The sequence below is a fragment of the Fistularia commersonii genome, chromosome 33 (genome assembly GCF_037954325.1).
Source record: "Fistularia commersonii isolate RoL2024-O1a breed Wild chromosome 33, RoL_Fcom_v1.0, whole genome shotgun sequence".
Taxonomy (NCBI): Eukaryota; Metazoa; Chordata; class Actinopteri; order Syngnathiformes; family Fistulariidae; genus Fistularia; species Fistularia commersonii.
In genome coordinates, this window is record NC_141316.1 from 5,688,484 (window position 1) to 5,714,335 (window position 25,852).

A 25,852-nucleotide genomic window follows, 5' to 3' on the forward strand; every position below is an offset into this window, starting at 1 on the left:
ACAGTCCAAAAACATACAAGAGGTTCATTGGAGACCCTAAATTGGCAAGACATGTGAATGAAAGAGTGAATCGTAGCATGTCTTTAAATCAGGCCGCTTCCTCTTTTTCGCCTTTACAAATGACCATGTAAAAATCTACCTACAATAAAGATGCTGAATATATCCATCCATCGTCCACCATTTATCCTGCACTCGGGCAAGTATCCTATCCCAATAACCCATCCCAGATGTCTTCGGGCGAGAGGCAGGGTAGATCCTGGACTGATCGCCGATCGATCACAGGGGCACATATAAAGACGGACAACATTTACACACTCACTCGTTCGGAAGTGCAATTTTTTCCGATTAACCTACTGCATGTTTTTGGACTGTGAGAAAAAAAAAACACACAGAGAGGTCCTCTCGTCAGAATCCAACCAGGGTCCTTCATGCTTCAGGCTGAAGTGCCAAACCGCAGCGCCACTGCTGAATATATATTCATTTATATTTTTACCGAGAATACTTAACACAATATATGTTTGCACACCTTGCATAACTGCATGAATCCTTATGGCACACCACGAAAGGGTACATTTTCTGCCATTATTTTACTCCACTGCACGGCCAGAGCGGCAGAGGAAATCGAAATAAGCCCCGAGGAAAATGACCGCTGTCCGGACAAGAGTGATTTTTAGTTCCCGTCTCCTTCTCAGCTCGCTTTTTTCGGAGGGAAATTTGTGTCGTAGCTTCCACGAACGGTCCAAAAGTGACGTTTCCACATTTCCCTTCCTCGGGAGAGCAATGGTAGATAAACGGATCAAGCAAATGTACTTTGAATGTAACGCCGTGAAGAAAAAAAGTCCTCCGAAAGCCTTCCAACTTGATTCGGCACTTCATTTGCAAGGCTAACTTGCCGTAGCTTTTTTTTTTCAGTTTTTTCATTTTTGTTTTTTTTTTTTTCTGACCATGCATGTGCAGTCATTTTTGCGCGGTTGACTGCATATGCATGGCCAGAAAAAAACCAAGCTCTCAGACTGGCTGCCCTATATTTCGGTCAGATAGCAGATGCTGTCGGGAAGGCGGATGACAGATTTTGAGCGGCTTGTGATCTACCAACATTACCTTCACGATCACCTGACATATTGGGCACCCCTGCTTGAGATGACATGTGAATAAAAGGGTGAATAGTTGTATGTCTTCAACTGGCAACCAGGTCTGCAGGATATAAATCCTGAATGGATGAATGTATTACAGTAAAGGTGATATTTTTTTTTTACCTAAAATAAGGTTTCTCATTGGAGGGTGAGCAACACACGGAAGATAGTTGAGGTGAACGAGTTACTTGGTGAACGTTACAGTTTCCGACCCATGCATGTTTCCCGCAGAATTTCAGCCAAGGTTAGCATTTCGCAGAATGCAGCTGTTTAGGTCTAAGCGCACCTCCTTTCACATGCTAAACACCTTCAGTCACATTTGCTGATGATGGTTACCCATAGCGATGCTCAAAGAATTCCTCGATTTTCACGATCCTGTAAAAGTCATAAATCCGATCGGCAGCGGGGTGAGTTTTGAACACGTGACCCACTCTGTGAAGCCGGAATCAATTCCCGCGAGCCCATAGATCACCAAGCTCCGTTTTTTCCCCGCCTCTCCTGCCTTCCACTTAAAGAGACCAAAACGTTCTTGGCCGACTCCTCCGAGATCTTCCATCCCTTCGTGCCTCGACGTATAACCCGTATTTCCTTTTTTTTTTCCTCTCTGTCTGTATTTCATATACAGACCTCCCCCCGCTCCAGCCGCCATCCGTCCATCGTCCGCCGTCTTTCAAGTCCTGTCCATTTTGTTTGATCAAAGCTGCGCAGCGGCTCGCTTCTCTTTCATGCGTGTGACGGCGGGCGCTTGTATGCAGCTTGACTCTCAGCAGGGTGGAAACTGTCTGGAAGAGCTTTGAGGCCGCTCAGATCCCAGATGGATGGCGTTGATATCTGACCGATAAGCAGCGGCTCATGTCGCGAGACTGATTTAATTCTGGAGGAATTTTTTTTTTAACTCCAGCCCAGCTTGGAGAGGCGTTGCTTTTCTGTTTTTTTTTTTTTTTTTTCTCAAATCTAAGCTGTCTCTCACCCAAAAAAATAATAATAATTTTTAAGTTGGTCACAATTTTCAAGTAATTTTACATCCTGTTATTTCAGGAAGCACTTTTACCTCTTTGATCCTAAGACTGATGTCAGAACCTGTTAAAGCCGGTGCTGCTGATGTTTTTCCCTTGAATAAATCCAGCTTTGAGTGCATGGATACGAATCACATTGTTCCAAGTTTCTCCGGTTACTCTTAATAAGATGGGCAAATATCAGCCAGCAGCGCTGCCCGTCAAAGTTGTTTTTTTTTTTTCCCGAGGCAGAAAAACATATCAGTAAGTTCCTTTTTCCATCTTTTCTGGCTATAATTTGACCTCATGAGATAAGCAAGTCATGGATGCACTTCTAAACACAATACTCAAAAATGTTTATAGGATTTTAAAGCAACCTCAGGTATCTTAAACCACTTTCCATGTTTACTACACGCAGACTGGGGAATTTGGTTGAGAAGAATGACATTAGTGAATTATCTCTCGGCTGACCTGCGCACACAAGTTTATGAAAATTTGAATACATATATATGATCTCTTACACATGTATTATTACACATAGAACACGGCAAGAGACTGTCACTCCCTCCATATCAATATTGATCTTAAAAAATCCCTGCGGAATATAGCTATTACGCTTAACTATGTTGTTCCCATGAGCAAACAATGTAAGCGCCATCTCTTTACATTTCTGGGTGCTGCAGAGTAGAGAATCAAACTGTGTATATTGTATCGGAATACATGCATGTAGGCCATTTGTACTGTATTATTTTACCTTTTCTTTTTCTATAATGTTTATATTTGCATGAATATAGGACAATTATACTATGTTCATATTTGGATAAATATACATGTAGGCCATTTCTACTGTAAAACCATCCAGTATTTGCATACATATAGGCCATTTGTACTGAACTATTTTACCTTTTTTTTCTTTAATGTTTACATTTGCATGAATATAGGACAATTATACTATGTTCATATTTCCATAGATATGCATGTACACTTGACTTTGGTTGGCTTTGGCTGGTAGTCCAACGCCATTCTATGCTATGATTTAAGGCGAGGAGGAAAAACAAACAAAGAATGCAACTGAGTTGTGACAACCTGGAACAACCTGATGTGGCACCTGGGTTGAAGAGTCCCTGGAGATCCTCTCGCTCCACGCAGGCTTCGGTCCAGCTGTTCAAACTTAAAGTAGATACAAGGATTGCCCCAAAAGAAAGTCTGTTTATAATGTTACACGTGTCCAGAGCCAGACTGCCTCCTGAGAATGGCAAAGCAATTATTCTCTAACCCGACAGAAAATGTGGTTGTTATTGACCCAAATGGCCACTTCCTTGTTGGCCGCAGCATTTCGTAACCAAGCCGAAACGCCACTGTAGCACCTGCCGTTGGAGTTCCCTTTAAAAGTCCCTTCTCGACGAGGAGGGGAAGAAAAATCAATACGACATCGACACACGCGTAACAACCGGCATCACAGAAAAGGAAGAAGCGGGTTATGTTTTTTATCGATTTCCAGTTCCAAATAGATGCTGAAATGCTTTGCAGCATGAATGTGAACGGGGAATACATCATACCGTGGCTATAAACATCTGGATTGGCCAAAGGAATGTTGTAGCCCACATTTTTAGCACTTCCTGCGGATCGAATGCTCTAAAGGCCCCTTGGTACAGTTACTGCTGCGGAGTCTAAATGCTATTGATCATGAACTTCACCCAGTGACCCATTTCTCTCCTCCTGTACTCAGCACACAGAGTTTTTGAGTTAAAGTAAACGCAGGTTTGTCGGTCAAATGGCGTGCTTTCATCCGCCAGACTTTATTTCACCTGGGGTGGGGAGTTTAAAAAAAAAGTGTGTGGGAGGAGGGGGGTTGCCTTTCATCCACATGTTTTGAAGAACTGACTCCACAGAAGTCACCAGAGGTCACTTGAGATTCTCAGAATTGTTTTTCCCCTCCGCTCGCAGGAGGAAGGGATTCAGACCATCAAGAAAGAATTAGTGGACTCCAAAAAAAAAAGAAAGTTCTGGGAGGCTCGGAGGTCCTGAATCAGAGTTTTGACATGTGGAGGACAACCAGACATGTTTTCGACAGGGGATGAGGGGATAGTGGGGAGGTTGTCTGTTTTCCTTTTTGTTGAAATGTTTATATTAGTGTATTCGACAATCTCATCGGACTGATCCTTTTAACTGTCGTTGTTTTGATGAGAAATACGCAACCTTTCATAAGAAAGGATTAAAACACAAGACGGCCTGGCATTTCCTGTTTTTCTCAATTTCGTCCAAATTCACCTATCCTCCCTCCAACTCAGCCCCACTTTTTTTGTTCATTGGAAAATATTTTTACCCCTTTAGTTTTTTTTTTTTTTTTCAAATGTTATTCTCTCGCACCGCACTTGATTAATTCAGGGGTCAAATCGCTTAAATTCCGAGCGATGCGCTTTAGAGCGGCTTGTTTCTCGAACGCAAATTGTGGTCAGAACGTCTCGCCGGGGTTTCGCAGCTGCAAAAGTCCGTAACCCAATTTGACTCGAGTTTCTGTAACATGAAGAAAAATGTCTGCGTGTTTTTTTGCGGCTCCTCGCTCCGAGTTTGGATTACCGAGTCGACGCTGGGGTGCGGCCTGAGCCCAGTTCAGATGACGTCATTCGGAATCGGCCTGAATGAGACTCGGTTTAAAACCTGTTCCTCTTTGTGTCTTGCTGTTGCATTTCAGGGACATTTACCTGCAAGTGAGCATGAATGACGGCATATCTTTCATCACCAGCAACGTGCACATCACCACCACGGAGTGTGTAAGTGGCACTTTTTCACACAGTCGCGGGTGTTAGCGGATTTTCCATTCGCGCATTCAGTCCGGTAAATTCTGATGTCATCGCTGGAGCTAGTTTCTGGAACTATCCTGAAAATGTTGGAAAGCACAATGTTTAAAAAATAAAAAAAAAATCACATTTCAAAATACTTAGAGAACAAACTTCCCCGCTTTTGTTTTCCTGGATGTACTCTGCTCTCCAACAACTGTTCCTAGAAATCTGCTGTTTTGTCCTCAGTAACAACTTTTTCTTCTTCATTATTCATCATCAATACTTAATTTTTGTATCTTTTTTTTTTCCTGGACGCAAACAACAAGGGTTAATAGTAGAAACTCCCCCCCAACCCCGTCCCCACCAAAATCCCCCAGGATGTCGGGAAACAAATAAGTGGAGAACCAGGTTCTCTCCAAAAAACCAGAGCGTTTTTTTCTTCCTGAAGCCAAACAAAAAGCAGCATAGGAGGTCATGCATCACCTCACCGCCGCAAAAAAAGTCATTTAAACCTCTTGGCACGTACCGCCGTTCTATATCATTTTCCGAAAGCGCCTGCCAGAGTCTCAGCAGCCCTCCACCTCCTTCCCCCCGACCAAAAAGTCACGCTCTTTGAAGCTACTCGCCGCCATACCCCCCCCCCCCGAGTCCACGCGGAATCGTATCCGCAGAGCCGCTCTGTTGTGGTTCATGATACAGCGCTCGGTCAGACATACCGTCACGATTAGCCGCCTTTAAATGATACCATATAGGCCGCAGTCACACCGGACAACTGAGCAGAAGATGCAGTCGGTGATATTGAGCATGATTCTGCAGATTTTAACTGTTCAACAACATTCATCATTTTTTCACTACAGTATTTAATCATACTGTACATCCTCAAATCAGAACTACACCCAACTTCACCCAACATTTGCTACACTTGAGAATTTGCACACAGAGCAACGACTGAATATCTAATGAAAAAAAAAAACATACGCTGATGATGATGATGATTGTGGGATTTTCATAGAAATGGTCATGCACTTTCGAGTAAAACGTTTCCAACGACCGTCTGCCGATGATGGAGTGAAAACAACGCGTCTGTCAGAACGCACAGAGGGCAAAGTGTGACCGCACATGATCTTTGCTGAATGGAAACGGTTGACTGAAAAAGAAGAGATGGATGTATTAAGGAAGTGCCGTTTACGGATGTCAATTCTGCGAATTTAGCCGCGCCGTCAGTCCTATCAGCAGGGCGGGTTTCCACGACAGCTCGAGAGTTTTTATTGTCATTATACAAGCACAACGAAACTTTGCAAGACCTCCCGGCTAGAGTTACGCGTAAAACAAGGCAAAAAAAGTGTAAATAGACAAAGTTTGGACACAATAGAATCAAAATAGATGAAAAGGAGGAAAGTATGGGGTGCTGTGAATGAATTGCTGACTTAGTGCCAGTGTATAGGACAAAAAAAGATATAACAAATTTGAAATAAATGTTACAATTAGAACTATAATCCTGAGGGTAAAGAAGGTGAAACCTTTTTTTTTCACTGAATGAAGGCAAGAAATGAGCATTCAATATATAATAGCATCAGTGCTTGTCTCTCCTTCCCCTTTACTATCATCCTTTTTCATTTCACTTCACCAATTTTTTTATTCAAAATTGCTGCATTTTTAAATTTACGGTTCAAATACTGAGAAGACGTGTGGTGAAGCTGCTTACTGTCAAGCCTCAAACTAGATTGCGCAATTGCAGCTCTTCGGCTGCAGATAACAGTGACGGCAAGCTAGAGTTAGCAAGTCAAGTTAAGCCGTCCATTCATTTTATCCTCTCCTCACTTACATTTCCAAACTAAGACAGGTTTATAAATTGGACTCGCATTGACTTCATTTATAAGTCAAGGTAAGACCATAATAAATGAAATGTACTTTTTTTGTGTGCTACAGTTTGTATGTATGAGGAAAGCTGATGAGAGATTTTAAACATAACCCGTGAACTGCTGCCAAATAAGCTACTCTGCAGGGTTCATATGTTTGTAAATCTGATTGTGATGAAGTCAGTGCCTCACCAGCCATAAAACGGAACGGAAGATACATAACAATCATATACTTTGTTAATATATAATCGTGTATTTGCATTTGTTTGTGCTACAGTTCGATGGCACCATCCTTCTTATTACTCTGCTGGTGCTGTTCCTCCTGCTGGCGCTGCTCCTCATGTGGTGGTTCTGGCCTCTCTGCTGCACTGTGGTAAGGAGGCCGAAAGAAACGAGCTTTTTTTTTTTTCTCCAGCAAATATTAAAGAAAAGGTCAACATGCTTTGATGAGTTTTTTCGGAAGCTAAAACAAAACCCGCGGATCCGACGGCTCGTGAGCATGTTTGTTTTCTTCTTTCCAAAGGTGATCAAGGAACCTCCTCCTCCACCCCCCCCTGAGCCGGTGAGTCCAAACAAACACACAACTTCATGTTATTTAAGCTTTCCATATATCGTCTCCTTTTTGAGATGATGATATGCGATAGGGATTGATAATTTTAGTTTATGTACAAATAATTTTTACAATAATAATAATTTTTTGTGCGTCTGTAATTCTGACGTCTGAGTGCAGCCATTTGTTATTTCTGTCTCAGGAGTCAGATGATGAAGACGGCCTTCCCAAAAAGAAGTGGCCCACTGTGGATGCCTCGTATTACGGAGGAAGAGGGATCGGAGGGATAAAGAGGATGGAGGTGCGCACACACACGCCCACACACACACACACACACACACACACACACACACACACACACAACACAATCGGACAGTTGAATTAACGGCTGTATGGATGGTATTTGTTTGTGTAGGTGCGTTGGGGCGGGAAAGGCTCGACCGAGGAGGGGGCTAAACTGGAGAAACCGAAGAACGCCGTCGTGAAAATGCCGGAGCAGGAGTACGAACCCTTTGAGCCCAAACCTAAGAAGTCTCACAACAAGAAACCCCCGCAGAGCCGGAAGTGGTACACACCCATCAGGGTAAGTACTAACCAGTGACTTGCTGTCAGGAGAGGCAGGAGAGGCTGTGCCTCACTTGCCAATCTTAGGAAAGACTTTTTTTTTTTAAGTATTAAATGGTCATGTTTAATAGTAATTTTGCACTATAACTGTATTTTTCATTTAACTTCACCAGTTTTAGATTGCTTTTTATTCAGAATCGCAGGATTTTTACATTTACTGTTCAAATACTGAAAGAGATGTGCGGTGAGGCCACAGAATGTTGAGCCTCAATGTAGATTGCGCAATGGCGACTGACAGTTTGCATGCGCTGCATTAAGATCACTATTAAGATGCCATTAAAATGTTTAACCACTTGTTCTATATGAACTAAATATCTAATATACAGTGCTTTTTTTGTCATCAAGAGTATTGCGTTACTAGTTTCTTGTGCTGAGTGATCATAAAACGGCTGCAAGGAGCCACCAAGTGAGGCATGCAGTTCTCCTGCCTCATGGTAGGCTAGCCTCACCAGTCACATCACTCGCACCAACTGAGTAAAGGGGACCACTTGTCTCTTTTGCATTTTTTGAATGTAAAAACTCAACAGGAAACAAAAATACAGCAACGTTTTTTACAAAAGAGAAGACATTGCTACATTTTGGAGTGGCCTTTTTAGCTCAATAAAAACCCATCCAGCTGACGGTTGATGACAGACAGCAATAATCTCACCATCACTCCTCCCATTCAGGATAATAGCAGATAAAAACAATACAAATTATCAAACCCTTTGTCAACCCAAGCAATGATGTTATCTGCATACATTAGAATGTAAGTGATTGTACCTGATTAGAATAGATTAGATTAGATTAGATTAGATTAGATTAGATTAGATTAGATTAGATTAGATTAGACTAGATTAGATTAGATTAGATTAGATTAGATTAGATTAGATTAGATTAGATTAGATTAGATTAGATTAGATTAGATTAAACTTTATTGTCATTGCACATGTACAAGTGCAGGGCAAGTTTAGCATCTAACCAGAAGTGCAAAAAAGCAGCAGGTGCAGGAATAAAAATTAAATCAATATGTTCCATAGACCATATGTTCACAGAATATTATGTCAATAATTTACTTGTGATTTTCAGATATTATACCATAGACACATATATATGCGTTAAGCTGAGTGGACTAGACAGGATCAATGGACATAATTTACTAAGATATTTGATTATTATTTAAATATTAAATACACATTTGTTCAAATTTACAAATTTGCAAGAAATATACAGATGTTAAGTTATGCTGTGCAAAAATACAGGTGAAATGGCCATGAAATAGTATAGAAGTACATATATGGTCTCCACTTATGGAGCTCTTTCAAAGCCCTTTAAACTAGATAGATTCACCCGGTCACATTTGCTCACACACCGGATGGCTCCAGGAATTGAGCCTACTCTATTTCAGCAACCAATTTATACCTTTAAATCAGCACTGCAGTTTAGGTGGCTACAAATCTGTATTAATATGTAGTTATCCTTGCAGATTATCCAAACATTCAGCTTCATTCATGACATCACAGGAGAGGATCACTGGAAAGTCAATCTTTTCTCTTTTCAGGAACTTAAACCTCAAATTTGTTTACATTTTGACCAATGCCTCCCCTGAAAAACACAGAGGAAAAAATCTCTGACCATGTTTACATCGTGGAATTGGTCTTAAAAGCATGAAATTCTCGATCTATCGTGGGGGGAACTTCTGTACCAAGGATTCCAGACGGAGCGACATAATCAGACATTATTAGCCTCGGCGTCTGGGCTGTTTGTGTTTTTAGCGTACGCTAAGCTCCATCTAACAACGCCAGCCTTTCATATGCTCACTGTTACCCGTACACACCGTCACTGAAACATTTCTGTATGTGGTTTGTTCCCAGTGAAATCACACACTGTTCGCAGTCAGCATTGGAAAAAGGTTGAATACACACATACTGGCCACTCACTAAGCAGAGCGACTGTACACACCTTATGAAAGCACAGAGAATCCCCTCCTTGAAATATATCCCCGATTATTAAACTGTTATTTTTTAGATCGTAATTTCATTTTTTAATTTATTTATGTTAGACTGCATTATTGCTGAGAACCTTTTTCTTCGGGGGTTAAAAAGTTAAACTATTCATTGGGACAAATTTAAACACATTAAACGATAAAAGGAGAATAAAAACCTGCAGACTCTTCATCTTCGACGCTCGCAATTTCAGCCGCGGACCGAATATATGCTGATGTTGTAGAAATGCTATTATGTTTTAACAAAGTGGTGGACGTGTTTGGCGTCCAGATGTGTCCAGTCATTAAATCTCCATCTCATCTGTTCCCCCTCAGGGCAAACTAGATGCTATCTGGGCGCTGTTTCGTCGTGGGTATGACCAGGTCTCCCTCATGAGACCCCAACCCGGGGACCATGTGAGTACTTCACCGTGGAAACATTTCATCCCGTGACATACTTTCTCGCGTTGACTCCGGCGTGTTGCGCCCCGCGTCGCCCCCTCCTCTCCCCCCCCCTCGCTGTGTTTTTATTCCTGCGGTGACCCACAGCTGCATCACCCCCATCTTTCCTGTCTTTTTAACTCCCTTTCCTTTTTCAATCGTCCCCATATGTCGAGCGCGGCTTTTCTCTCAAGTTTGCCGGATAACCCAGGATTAAAAAGTAAACTGCTTCAATTTTTAATGGCCAAAAATAACAACTCACGGTTGAATGTTGGATTAATAGAAGTGACTCTTTGAGGCGCGCCACCTCTTCGGTTACTGCCCGGGGTTTGACTGCGGCAGGCCACATCTGCAGCCTCGTGGAAAGGAGGCAGATTCACAGCAATAAAACCGTTTACGAGACAATGACGCCTCAATCTGGCACAAAAAAAAAAAAAAAACAGTCCAAAGTAATGATGTCTGAATCACGATTGTCTTGTTTTCTTGCTATAAAGACATCCTAGCAGATTTTATCAGTTGTTTCTATGTAGATGATCCACCCATTTTTTCCATGAAAAGGTTATATAAAAATAAATCTAAACAATATAAAGCAACGCATTGGAACACCTTACTTTTATTTTCATGCAGTCCTGAGATGAGACTTCTGATTCGTTCTGAAATAACAGTTTGCCTATTTAGCTTTTTCATCCATGAACAAGAAATATGGCATTTAGATTTTCTCTCCCACATTCATTTTTAACATTGCTGAGGGCTTTTAGGGTGAATTCTGGCAACCATTGGTGCCAGTATGGTCAGCAGGTTAGCCTGGGGTTTGCCAGAACGTCAGTCTTGGAATCTGGCGGCTGTCGTCTCGCAAGCAATTTAGCCTCCGGCGCAGAAGGGAAAATATTTTTAGGGCTGAGTGATGTCGCTTTCTTCAGATTCCCCGCGTTCGGGCCAAGGCGTCGTCTTACACGCGCCGATCGTCGTCTCGCAAGCCAACTCGCGACTTTAGATTTAAGAATAGAACGGCGTCGGAACAGCAGGCGGCATCTTCTGTTGCCTTTTTCCTGTCTTGGAAGTCTACCCTTTCTCAGTACAATGCACATTTGTTTGTTTTTCTTGTAGACAAATTATATCTTAGTTGACGTGTTGCTCCTGTACATGTGTTGCTCCCAATCTGCTTCGGCTACAGTCCGCAAATGGGAATAAAGAAAATTCTGCAGAATCTGCATCCTTCCATTTGTTAATTATCAGTCCACAAGAGGTTAGACAGCCAGGCATGATTTGGATTTTAGCGTCGGGCTCTTCTTAGTGTGCTGTATGGAGTTTTGTTCGGGAGGGTGAACGCACAAACCCAAACCATCCGTTCATCAATTTTCTGGGCTCGACCTGCGCTCTGGGTCACTGGGGATGCTGGAGGTTCAGAATCGAACGCGCTACGGTGCCTTCACAAACCCGAATATAATTAAATAAATGTATGAGCTTGGGGAAGATTACAAGTTGCAGCCATTTTTGTGAATATACAGAACACAATACCAATTGGAGTTTTATGAATATTTTGCAAAACGGGCGTGAATACCCGACGATTTCCTGCGTTTTCCTGAACTTTGCTAATCCTCACCTGCACGGATTGCCCAACCCTGGGTTCCCCTCCTCCACCTGTCCACCTCCATCACTCTTCTTAACACCTCTGTTGGCCCGTCTCAGTCCCGGTCAGCCAAGCTCGCTTTCACACCTGCTTCGCATTAGTCGCCATAAATCAGAAAGAAAGAAAAAAAGCAGAACTGCAGGCTCGTGCTTGGACACATCCACCCGGGCCTGATGTTTCATTTTTGTTTTTGTTTTTTTTTGTTTTTTTTTTTTTTCAAATTCTCTCTTCATCGCACATGGTTTTGGTTTAACGCGCTTGCCTTTCCATCGCGTAAAAGAGCCGGTTAAAACGGGATGAGAACGGGGGAGAGGAGAGGTCAGCGGGTTTAGTGTGCTCGCGGGGGGATGTTTTCAATCCAGACCCTTAACACATGTGCCGATGATGCTTAATAACAGCAATCCAATTTCTTAACAGTCTTAACAGCTTTAAAATAAAGTTATACATGGTCTCTGATGCAGGTATGAAAGAAAATGAAAATGTAAAAACAGCTGTCTTCTTCTCTCTGGCTGTTATTACCCGCTTCCTGTCTCAACACGACCGATCCTTCCGTCGATGTGTCACGAGCAACTACTTAAGATCATGCTTTATTTGCAGAAAGTGTTCCGATGATCTTTTTTTTTTAACAGGAATTCCTCATTTAAGAGCCTTTTCCTTGGCTCCGAGTGCAGTTTCAGCCCTCGGAGACCGAAACTGGCCTCCGCGTCCCCGCCAAAGCGCTCGGGGGACGTCAGATATAGAAAATTAAAAAAAGATTTCGGATTTAATTTCCACCGTCATCAAATTTCTCCTAAGCTTTTAGCGATGGCTGCACATATATAAGCTCCGCATGACGCAATTGTAATCTTTTAGAAGAAACCGTGTCTCTCTTTCCACTCAAGTAATGTGTGGTTTGTTATGAAGCGGCAGAAATATCTCGCGGGCCAGTCGGGCCAGCTCTTTTCCAGGTGGTCAAAACATTTTATTTCATTTAGGAAAGGCTGGAAAGCCGGCGAATACATTCTCCCTCTCTTTACGTCCTACCTAAAATGTATTTAGTGTTACATTTCTTATGATTGCTCATCGCTGAAAAGTAAAACAGCCAAAGCTTACAGACTTTAAATGTGAATTAAAGGGCCATTGTGGTTTAGATCAACGCGGATTTTTCTGATTCCGAGCAGTTCTTCATGACAAGCAGGAAATCGTGTTTATCTTTGCGGTGGATGTTTTGCACCACGTTGACCGGTTCCTTATTTGCGAACCAGTCAAATCACACGTCTTTCTGTGCAGATGAGGTGTCAACTTCTTTGACGCTCACAGAACTTTTCCAAAAACTAGGCAATTTCTTCAGGCGTTCAGACGGCATAGGAACTGGCTCCTGCTCAGAGGCAGGATCTTTGCTCTGTGATTGGTGGCGCTCGTAGGCCACGCCAATTAGCAGGTATTCTTCACGCTATTTTTAAGATCCAATGCTCACAGGTCAGCTGTTTTCTTGCAAAAAGATGGACCGAATCGGCGAGAATCGGCTGATGACGAGACCCGAGCTCTTCTGATGGGTTTGTGGCAGAGCGTAAACATTTTGGCCAAAATAAACGTCGACTTAGCTGACGGTGAGGTTATTTCACGCAATCCCCGTTGGACCTCTGTTTAATGATTTGGGAGCCGATAATGACAAGGATTTATTTAAGGCATAATGAAGACTTGATTTTTTCAATCTAACTGCAAGCCCCATTGAAAATCCTCCACCACCTGTTTTAAATGGGATGTAATGTTTTTGTTTGCACATCCTGTCATTTATGTATGACTATTAAAAACAGTTTAGGCTGTGATTTCAACTTAATTTCCCCCCATCCAAATGTCTTTTTCAAGCGGTTGTGAACAGCTGAAGGAGCTTTCCCGACGGTCGTATGATTCATCCTCAGACCTGACATTCGATCGTTGTTATCCTTCTGCTCTGCCCGTAATGTTGAAAAAATCGCTAATTTGGTGCGGATTAATTCCGTGTTTGTTGCTTTGGATTTGACTTAGTTTTGAGCTTTTCCAGATTCTTCCGGGTTTTCTTTGTTCTCTCTCAAACTGACGAACGTTGTTTACTTTTCTCCGTCTGGCCATCAAAGTTCATTGTGGGCCTTCGAATTCAAAACAAGCCCTCTGCGAAGGCCTTGTTGCTTTTGGAAGCCGCCACCTTGAGAAGCAAATATCATCAGTCATCCATGTCCAGACAGAGGATGTGCAAAGGCCAGACTCAGCCGGGATAACGTGGTTTAAATCTGATTTGGGATTTAAGGCCACTTACAATCAGAATATTATACTTCAGGTAAACCCATGTAATTACTGCTGAGCTCCTCCCAAACAAGGCTGATATACTGGGCTGACTGCAAACACACACCCACACACACCCACACACACACACACATACACACAGAGGGGGGGAAGACGACACTCGCTCCCAGCAATAAACCCAGTAACCTCAGTGTATGTGTGTGTGTGTGTGTGTGTGTCATCAAACCACATTCATTACATCGTCATCAATATAGCTACAGAATGAGGCAGAGAAACTTTGCACACACACACACACGCACACACGCACACACAAATAGTTTCACACAAAGTTACTTAGTTGCATTTTACTCCTCGTTCTCATAAAAACAAGCCTCCCCAGGGTCGAGTTGGGTCGTCTAATGGACGTGAGGTAATACCTACAGCAGACAGATGAGAGAGACGTCTCCGGTCCTCTGACCACGACTCACACACACACACACACACACACACACAGACATTTGCCTCGGACTAGATGGTTTTATGACCTTGGTGAGGCTGTAGACCGTGGAGGAGGTCAGGATGAAAAAGAAGGAGTGAGTGTGGCTTTTGTTTAATCCGGGAAAATAGTCTAGGATTCAAACCGCGGCCGGGCACTCACACAACGCGGTCCACTTTCGCGAAAACTGACACTCGGGCACACTCAGAAACACATTTCTGAGTTTCAGCGGGTATCCCGGCGCAGAATGCCCTCCCTCGCTATCGACATTTTTCAACCACAGCGATTAGCTTATCGGTGATTTGGGTTTTTTTTTGTTATTTTCTTACTCCAAACTCCAAAAAGGCAAATCACTGTCAGATTCATGGATAATCCAAAAGCAGCTGAGTAACATTTGCGGCGACAGGTGGAAAACAGATCACTCAAATGTGTTTCCCTTGCACGCACATCGACGCCAGTAAACAACAAAAACACAAATTCCAGTTGATATTTAAAGTAATTGTTGCTGATGTTTTGCAGATGGATATGAGAGTAGCGTCCTGTCAGAAACGGTGAGGGACGCTGCTCGGCCAAACGTCTTGAGTTTTCTCGGACAGAAATTCCTCGCGGTGCAAGTTTCTTGTTCTTCTTCTTGACGGCTTTCGTCAAATCACAATATGAAGGATGTCCGTTTACGGCTAAGCGCTCTGTAATACATGAATTCTCTCCTGCAAGGCCTTTTTCTGTGCCTTGCTATAGACAGGCAAAGCGCCTCACACAGGCCTTTCCTTCATCGAGGAATGTCAGACTGGATTAGTGGTGACTCGACTCTGGTGGTTGCAAGATTCTTGTCTTTTTCCCCTCTGTTTCTCTTTTACTTCTTCTATTTTTTAATTTTTTTTTTTTTTTTTCTTTTTTTGTTTTAGCAGTTTATTTTACTGGTCAGGATGAAAGGGATATATATATATATACATATACATATACATCTCTATATACATATAGACAGGATTGTCTCAGAAAATTAGAATATTGTGATGAAGTTCTTTATCCTCTGTAATGCAATTACAAAAACAAAAATGTATTCATTACAAATCAATTATCAATTATGGCTTACATCTTAAGAAAACAATCCTATCTCAAAATATTACAATATCATGAAAAACCAATTTGTTTTTTTAATTGCATTACAGAAGATGCATGAAAGATGCAGAAGATGCATTCACATGCATGAAAAGGTAGTTCAAGGTAGTTCAAGTGTTTCTTTAGGTATATATGTATATGTGTTTGTGTGTGTGTGTGTGTATCTACATATATATATACACCCAGACATATACATACATACATATATGCGTGTGTGGGGGGGTTACTTTTGAACTATTGTGAGTGATGTATTATGTGTGAATGAGATAGTGAATGAGTGTGTGACTCCATATGTTGTGTGAATGAGAGAGTGAATTGTTGTATGTTTCTATATGACGTGTGAGTGAAAGGGTAAATGGCTGCACGTCTGTATTTGACGTGTGAACGAGAGGCAAAATATCTCTACTACATATGAAATGAATTAGAATTAATTGTTGTATGTCTCTATATGACGGGTGAACGGCTTTATGTTTCTTATTGTGTCCCTCCGAGGTCAATACTGCATGTGTTTGTTCAGTGACAGCTGATATCTAGATTTTAATTCCTGGTACAGGACATCAGACTAACCTGGATAATTAGAGTGGGGGCGTCGAAGTGAGGATTTAAGAATAGTCTGGAACGCCAAAGAGCAATGACTGTACCCTGACCCGAGAGGGACTGACGCCGCTGACGCCTCTTCGGGCCAGATGTACCTGAGATTAGAAACGTCCAAATCCAAAAAAGTGCCTGTCACCTTTGTAACCATGGATGGATGTATAGGTTACCAACCAAATCAAACATCCAGGTTCTTTCAGTCTGACCTGTTTCTTTCCTTTCCCACAGGGTCGGTGCATTAACTTCACGAGAGTCAAAGAGGAGTCAGGAGCGGCCAAACCTGCACCGCGCACCCCCATCCACACCCCGCCTTCACCGGACTACCGCCCCGTGACACGGACCCCCTCGTCTCCGATCGCCTCCAGTCCTCCTCCAAGATCCCCCCCTTCTAGCCAGCTACCGCCCGGACCGCCGCCATCGCGCACTCCCCCTGGTCTCCCCTGTCCGCCGCCGTCGCGCCCGCCACCCAGTCTCCGCCCGTGAACCACACAAACACACACTCACACACACACACACACACCCCCCAACACCCCTAAATTTGAGATCCTTACCACTCTGTTGACCAGCTTTTTCCTTCTGCAACAGATTTCTTCAGCTTTTACATAAAAAAGATCAGCGCTCTTATCGATTCCTGAATTTCTGTAGCTCTCCTCTGGTTTGTGGGAGATTGTCAAGTCAAACTGCGAGCTAAGGTCCGGCCCCTCGATCAAGACGGATGAGAAATTGATGGTTTTTTTTTTTGAGACTTTCAGTAAATTCTACACATCCGTTTGTTTTTAAAACCCTAACGCGTCAAACCAGACGTCTCGGACGAGTTTTTCCGATTTCGACAAGCAGTTTGACTCGATATTCCGTCCCGCTCCTACCGGACACGGGTGACGCCGGGATTGATTTTTTTTTTTTTCTTTTTTTTCCTCTCGGTGTCGGCTTTCGCGAGATCAGGTGGGCGATTGTTGCTGGACAGCAAAGCACGTTAGGGGAGGAACTTCGCAGACGAATATTGCGACGGAAGAAATGTCTTCGTCGACTTGAACGACTACTGAGTCACGCGGTTGTGTGGAGAACGGGGGTTGGAAAATTCGGTGGCGAGTGAGACCGAGAAAAAAAAAAAAAAAAACCTGTTTGCCAAATGAGTCGGGTCGGGTCGGAGGGTTTCGGTCGTTCCATCTTCAAGCCCACACGTTCAAACCCTTTGACGCAGGAACAAGTCAAACGACGAGGTCATATCATTCGTGGTCCAGTTTTTTGTACTGATCAGCGACAGGGACGTGTACAGATGTTTAAAGGTTTCAATTTATGTCTTTGATACTTTTTTTTTTTGTTTGTTTTATCACTACGTTAATTGATGTCGTCGAGGCTTCGGATTTTGTCCTTTATTCACCTTCTCATGTAGTCGAGTTTTAGATTACGGCAATATATATATATATATTTTTTGTTACAATTATGTATCTGCGCACATAGACTGCTGGGCATCAGTATGGTACGGTATGTATTTGTTTTTGTTTTTGCATCGAAGCTCATGAAATCAAGCAACTATAAATCAGGTTATAGTCTCTCCTCGTGTTTCATACACACTTTTGATACTGTACTTTGATAGCATTATGTGTGTTTTGTTTTTGGGGTTTCTTTTTTTTTTTTTTTTTTTTTGTCTTCAGTTTTATCATCACCGGTCACATTGCAACTGCAGGGCAGTTCGAAGAGCATCTAATTTATTTTTACTTCCCGAGAGAAACAGAGGAGAGTACTTGAATATCGACAAGGTGTCCCACCACCGAGATGAACACTGCGCGCAGAATCGTAGGAACGGGCTAAAAAGTCACACAACGCCTCCCGGCGTTTTTCATAACCTCGCCTTCGAATGTAAAATGCATTTTGCGGTTTGATGCGACCTTTCGAGTCTTTAAATCCTCTGCGAGCGTCGCGCATCGCTACTCACGATGTGGCGGGCGACAGATTCTTTCATTTTGCATATTGACAAAAAAAGGGGGTCGAAAATTGCTGGTGCTTCTTCACCATCCCGTGCCTTCTTTCTTTTTTTTTTATACTTTAATTCTAATGTACGTCACTCAGTTACATTTCCTGTGCCAATGTTAGTACAACATAGATTTAAAATCAATGATAGTGCCTTAAATCTATTTCACTGCCGAGCTGCGCGAACTTTCCTGTCATTTGAAATTTTTTTTTTCTTGTTTTTTATATCACTTTTATCTCAATTGGAGATGCTTCCGATGGCGAGGAGCCGCAGCGGGAATTGATTGTGATGGACGATGAACAAAGTTAAAGTTAAATGGAAAAGAATGACGTGCGCGGGAAATGTTTGAAAGTACTTGTTTGGGTCAGATCTCATAAGCGACTGTCTTTGCAGTTAGACAGAATATTTCAAAATAACGAATAGTTACCTTTTTTTTTTCTAAATTCGTATTTATAATGTCCATCATCCACGGATGAAGTGAAAAGTAAGTGACGACCACATGACAACCAGAAAGCCCTTTGTTTCCATTTCACAGGAACAGCTGGACAGTTATGAGGAAACAAACAAATTAAAAGAGAGATCAGAAGGATTCTTATTTGATTTAGCTTTGTTTTGTTTTTGTTTTGTTTTTTTGTTTTTTTTTATTTATGAAATGTATCCAGATGTGGTCTTGTGCCGGAGGTGTCAATATTTGAACCTGATGTCAAGAATGTTTTTGTCTGATCGCCGGTTTGGTTAATTTGATGGGTGCTCGCAAAAAAAAAAAAAAAAAAGAAAAAAAAGGTTTACATTGAATGTAGAGAATGTTCTTTTTGTTGACGGATTGAGGTTGGGGTTTTTTTTATCGAGCAAAAAGTACCCAGATGTAAAACAAAAGGAAAGTTCATCGCTGTTGCTTCAAGGCACGAGGAGTTATTTCCTCTGAGATATAAAACCGACATCGCCTCATCCTTGGCAGTGAATATCTCAAAACGGGACATTGTAGTCGGTGCAGAGCTTCCACATGTTAAAGCACACAGTTAGTAAACCTCATTAGACGCCGGATTAGTTTTCAGGAGGAACATTTGCGGTGGAGTCAGTGTGAGACGTCCCTCATACCATCCAAATGCATTATGTTAATCTATGTTTTTACATGTATTAACAGCAGTACTGAAGCAAATATGAAAGACGTATATGATTTTCTTTATTGGCTGACATTTTTTTTTACAGTATCAATAAAGGTTGACGTCCAAGCTTCTACAAGAGACTTTGTGTGTGTATATCATGTATACTGCATATATTTTTTGTTTTTTTTGTTGTTTTTTTCCCGGCGATACGTCGTGTGTCATCTCTTTCTCATTTCCCTCTCCCCCGGAAGGTTTCGGTCAGCGCACAAGGAGACCATTCACGGCCATTCAACCCACGCACTCGTTTTAATGATCGCAGTTTTTGGCTTTTCTCCAGTTACGGGATCTACAAACACGAGCTGCGCGCACGTGGTCCCTCGACACCAGCGGCAGTCGGTCAGATCCGCAGTCGTCCATAGCTGCGCGGGCTCTCGGGTGTCCAGTTACGTAAGAAAAAGTCAAATCGCCGACAAGTGCAGACTGGAGGTTTATTCATTCATTATGTATACCATTCAGGATCACATTTTCAAAGATTATGCTCTTTAATGACTGCGTGGATTAAAAAACATGGACGTGATTAACAACACAAACAGTTTTTGTTCATGGGGCCTCCACATTCTACCCTCCCATCTTGCAAAAGCACAGCATGGGTTAGTGCATCACATGTTTACCTGTATAGGACTCTTACATAAACACTTTTATGTGCTAAACTACAGGCGGTTAGCCAAGTTTTGACTGCTGAAGCAAAAGGTGCTGGGAAGACTCTCCCGCAGAGACATGCAGGCATTTAGTCTCTCATTCACTCAAACAACCACTCGGACATCTTTCTCCCTGTATTAATCTATAATTTAACAGTTTTGACGGGTATGTTTTGGGGGGATATAAATTTATTTTTATGGAAAGACCTGGCCAAGACACACCCACATTAAAAGCAAACTTTTCCAAGACAGATTTTATTTCTCTCCACGGCCAAAAGTTAGAATCGCCATCCACCCACGCCTAAAGACCGTCTTATCTGTCCCCTGATTATTTTATGTTAGAGCCGAACAATTCATCAGCCAACTCTTACCGCCGAGGGAGAAGGATGTTTTTATAGGAGTGTAGTGGATCACGGAAACAAAGCGAGAACGGCAAAAACGAGACAGACAGGAAGTCGCTCCTTCAAACTGGAAATATGAATCGATGAGGAGATCCGGGCGAAGCAAGATGAGCCGCTGTGAGTCGCAGGCTCGCCGCCTTCAGAATGAATAACAGTATTATCTAGAGCTTAAAGAATGCGTCCGGAACATTGAAAATACTGATATTTCTGTGACACGCTGGCTGTCCGTCAGCGCCGCTCTCTGATGTGTCATTGCTTGAGCATTATGTCAGGATGACCTCAGTGTGATCTGATGAATGGACGTCTGTCACAGACGTCTGCCAGTTATTTGATGGCCAATATCACCAGTATCAAAGATATGAGTTAAAACTGCATTAGCAGAAAAAGCCCAAAAGCTCTTCCTGTTAATGCATTATTATTTCAAATCCTGGACTAAGGACACCTCAACTTTACTTGTTAGTCATGTTATTTTTCGTATAAACAGTATATTCATTTTATGCATCGATGAACAAAAAGCACTGCATCAACAGGAAAAGTTTATGTTTTCGGACAGACTCGGACCCGACTCACAGTTAAAGTATTTCAATTTCAGCCTCACCTCTACTTGTTAGTTTTAAGGTCAAAAGTACAAGGAATATTCAAATCTTTGTACTTTTTAAGACCTTAAAACACTTTATGGCCTTGACTTTGACACTTTATAGTTTTATTTGTATTTCTTATTCTCCCTCCTTCCTACTATTACTTATTATTGTTATGTTTTACTTGAAACTCTGGCACAACAATTTCCTTCGGGAACGATTTCCTTCGGGATAAATAAAGTTGTTCTTATTCTTAGTTGTATTCTTTTCATATAAACATAATATATGCAAACATTATTTACAAATATTATCTGCATATAAATGCATACAAGGAACATACAGCACTGTTGTAGCATGGTCCTGCCATTCAACCACTCTCGTAGCCTGTTATGAATCACCACACATGCCAGAGAGCTAATCAGCATTGATACTGTGTCTGTTGACAGATGAAGGAGAGATGATTACATAGCACATCTTGTATTACTGTATTATTACAACGTCCTGTGCGGAGTGGACAGGATGCTGCAGATGTTGGAGTCATTCTTTGTAACGAAAGCACTCTTACACTTGACCGGGATTTGTAACCAAATACTTATGACTCAATTTGCAGTCCAGACTTGAGAATCAAGCTTCTTCAGTGCAATTTTCAGTCCCTGAACGATGCCCGTATGGTATACTGTGCATAGCAGTGACGTGCGATGAGGTTCATGGCCGGTGAGGCACTGACTTTATTACAATCAGATTTACAAACATATGAACCCTACAGAGTAGCTTATTCACTGAATAAGCCGAGGAGTTGCAAGGAGAATCCCTGCTATCATGAGCGCCCCCTGACATGAGGCAGGACAACTGCGTGCCTCACTTAGTGGCTCTTAGCAGTTGTTTTATGATCTCTCAGCGCAAGAAGCTAGTAACACACATACAGTTATTTACAATAAAAGACTGTACATAGGAAATATAGTTCTTATAGCAAAAGTGTTTAAACATTTTGATAGCGACATGCAGAGACAGCAATACAGTGCAAAGAATGCCAGCAGTCAGCCATCATTGTTCAATGTACGTTGAGGCTCAACAGTCTGCGGCCTCAACGCACGGCTCTTCTCAGTATTTTACAGTAAATGTAAAAATTCAGTGATTTTGAATAAAAAACTGGTGAAGTTGAATGAAAATTACCTTTATATTTCAAATCACAGATTCATATAACCGTTTCATTCTTATTTTCATTTTTTTTTTCCAAGTGTGTCAAGTGAGGCAGCGCCTCTCCTGCCTTCCCTGACTGCACGTCATTGGTACATAGGATCGCTTTGACACGAGACTGTACGGGGTCTAAACCACAGTGACATTTTAAATACAGTCGAAACACAAAAGAGTTGCAATATCACCATCAAACCCCAGATTAGACCGAGGTGATCCATGTGGAAAGGATTATTCCAAAGATGAGGGTGCAAAGTAGAAGAAGAAAGCATCTGGTGGAACAAAGGGAAAACCTACTGGGGGTCTGTGCGTGGCCTTGTAAAAACAAATCCCTTATTGGTTTACTTTAGAGTTTGGTGGTCTCATGCAGTTCACTGCATGACCACTTTTTCCCCTGCAGACGTTTCGGCACATCATTACTAGGCTCGGAAAAGCCCAGGTGCCAATAACAACATGTGATTCCCGGATCTCGCTCAGTTTGACTAAATTCGCAACGTCAACCTTCTGCTTTCCGTGTTTTCCTGACAGCACAAGGGTTTGGACTTGTCCTAGAAGAGGTCGCTGTTGATTTAACTCGCATTAAATTTTGGGGGATTAGTGCAACTGACTGACACGGGCAACAATAGCAGTTTAGAGAAAGGGCTATATCGCACTGTATTGAGTTCCACTGACTCATGCTTATTGAACACGGAAAATGGGTCTCAAGTTGAGCCCTGTGCTTTTTCTTCCCTTAATTCTAATCCATAAATGTAATTATAAAAGTGAGGTTTCTCTCTCGCTCTCGGAGGGGAAAGGTCTGTTCACCGGATGGAACACGATGTTAGCGGTCATGCAGTTTATGTAACCTTGATTCAACTCCAAGGACGCTGCTCCGTCACTGATAAGGAAGGGATTTAACATTACACTCGGTAATACATTTAAAACGGGCACAGTAGCCCCCGTGACCAGCTCCAGCTGGGTAATTATTATGGAGTCTGTGTTTTTCCCCTCCGCATGCAGAGGAGAGAAGGATGTGGGATGTTGAAAGGGTTGCACCGAATCAGAAAAAAATGGAGACGAGAACGGAGAGAATGAGGTTGACGGGAAATCGTTCCTTCAAACAGACCGTCTGAATGACAGGAGAGAGCTGAACAAAGCAGGAGGGAGCGCCGTGACCCGCGGGCTCATCACCAGCGCTGACCAAAGCTTCCAAAACCATTCAGTCGAGGATGAATCACGCTATTATTTTAGTATGAAAGATGCATTTCCACCCTAGGGCAGTTTAAACAATGGACTGAAACATACAACATTTCTATCACTACGACTCTAGGATGAGTCGTTGTTCAACTTGTTTTTTTTTATAAAGTTGGCATGACTGTCAGAATATATTTGAAAAAGTTGGAGCAACTTGTTTGGTCGCTTATCCCCAAAAAATCTTTTTCTTTTCTCTAAAGTTTTGCCATTGCCTTAATTCAAAATAGAGTATGAATCCACATTCCTCCAAACCGAGGCTGGTCACATTGCTAAATGCTCACAGCATATATTTAAAGCTGCAAAGAAAAATATTACTTGTGGTCAAGGAAAATCCAAGACATCTTTCTTATTTGTAAATAAAATCATGTTTAATCGAAAAAAATGTTCATTTGAGGCAGATCAGTAATTAAACAACCCGCTATAATATCTATCTGTTATTGCCCTTTGAAAGTTTACACTAACTGTGAATATCCCCCTCCTTCTCTCACAAATCCATTCATAAAGTTGCTTCACTGTAACAACAGTAGCAACTATACTACTCAGGACAATTGTAGAATAAAAAACGGAGGACGTTTCAGTTATTTCAACAGAATATGAAATGCAGACCATGATAAATCCTGGAAATCATATCCTGCTTATTTGACTGCAGGACAAAAAGGGTTGACCAATGGATGTCGTAGTTAACTGTAGAAATCAACTCCACAAATTTGCAAACTCAGATTCTTGAAAAATGCTTATCTGTGACCACAAAAGTGTTACTGTGGGCGGTCGTGTTGGCAAAGTTCCCTGGATGGACAAGCTGATGTACTCCTACATTTTCGGTAATTTCGGTACTCCATGTGACTTGTGTTACTCCAATGGAGTTCACCAACAACTGGTAAAAACTTTTCGCTCCAGTCACGGAGAGGGATGCTGTCAAATACCTGGGAAGAGTATCACCAAACCATCAATGGCCTTCAGGACGATATCAGCTGAATCCCAGGAGATTGAGAATACCTTGATAAAGGAGGTCTCCAGAGACCAGTCCAGCCAAGGCTGCCTTGGACCGTTCTAGAGGGACCAACTATTCAGATGTGCCATCTTTGGAAAACCCCTCTGGCTAAAGGTGACCTTTGTTTATATCATCAGGATAGTGAAAAAGAAACAACCATGTCTCCGAAACCCCAACCGATGGTTCACCATTAAGGATACATGTCATTGTTGCAAAGCCACAGATGCTACTATATTGCATGTCATATTGTTTCAGTTGAAAACATTTTGACAAGAATTCACCATGTCTTGGGAGGTTCTCAGTCATCCAGGTCATGGTGAATTCTTGTCAAAATCTTCATGTCGTGGCAATTGGACTTGTATTGAGCGTAGACATCATCGCAATCCTTAGTGCAAGTGATCTCATGCCTGCAACACATGTTGCCGGTGTTTCGAAGAAACTCTGAAGGGTGTCAAACAAACACCATATACCGGTACATTTTAAACCTCACAACACCCTGAGACAAAAACTGATGCAACCCAAGTACAAAACAACCAGACATAAGAAAGAGAATGTGGTGTCACTTGCACCGAGGATTGTGACGATGTCTACATTGGAGAGACCGAACAACCTGTGCACAAACAGATGGCCCAACGCAGGAGAGCCACCACTTCAGGACACAAGACAAGGGCCATTCTTTTGAAGACAGCAATGTCCGTATTCTGGCTGGAGAAGACAGATGGTTTGAGTCAGAAGCCATATTTGTCAAAACAGAAAAGCCATCTCTGAACAGACGAAGGGGCTTAAGTCACAAACATTCACAAACTTTAAACACCGTACTGGGATCAGTACCAACACGGATTTGCATGCATGGACCGGGTCCATCTGCACCCTCCAAACAATTCCACAAAAGTTGCTCTTTTGTCCCAACGAACAACACCACCATTAGCATAACAAACCCCTTAGACCTAGTTTCTGCCGATCAACTCTTCCGTTTACATAACAAGCCACCGCAACCTAGACCTGCCTGGCAGTTATATTTGGAAACTCCCTACAGGTCATTAAAACTGAAGAAGCCCCTCGAATGAGGGGTGAAACGTCTTCAAATGAAGAAATTCAAGTCCAGTTGCCATGACAAGAAGATTTCAACAAGGATGAAAGCATCGCTTGCCAGTTCCAAACCTTCTGCCCGAGGAAAGTATTCCATTCAGTCTGGGTTTGGAGACAACGCCAACTTACAGTGAGGCTCTTTTCACCCAGGAGGTCAGAAAT

The 25,852-nt window shown here is 42.2% G+C and overlaps 1 protein-coding gene across 1 annotated transcript in view; it reads left to right on the forward strand.

The window, feature by feature from the left end:
- antxr1c (ANTXR cell adhesion molecule 1c) overlaps window positions 1-17,050 on the forward strand; it is a 40,719-nt gene extending 23,669 nt beyond the window's left edge. Inside the window, exons 12-18 of the mRNA XM_086140613.1 lie at window positions 4,824-4,902; window positions 7,048-7,143; window positions 7,294-7,332; window positions 7,523-7,621; window positions 7,736-7,903; window positions 10,244-10,324; window positions 16,657-17,050. Of these exons, the coding sequence (XP_085996739.1) occupies window positions 4,824-4,902; window positions 7,048-7,143; window positions 7,294-7,332; window positions 7,523-7,621; window positions 7,736-7,903; window positions 10,244-10,324; window positions 16,657-16,911 (817 nt within the window). The 3' untranslated portion in view covers window positions 16,912-17,050. The remainder of the gene's footprint in view (window positions 1-4,823; window positions 4,903-7,047; window positions 7,144-7,293; window positions 7,333-7,522; window positions 7,622-7,735; window positions 7,904-10,243; window positions 10,325-16,656) is intronic.
- Window positions 17,051-25,852: the final 8,802 nt, after the last annotated feature.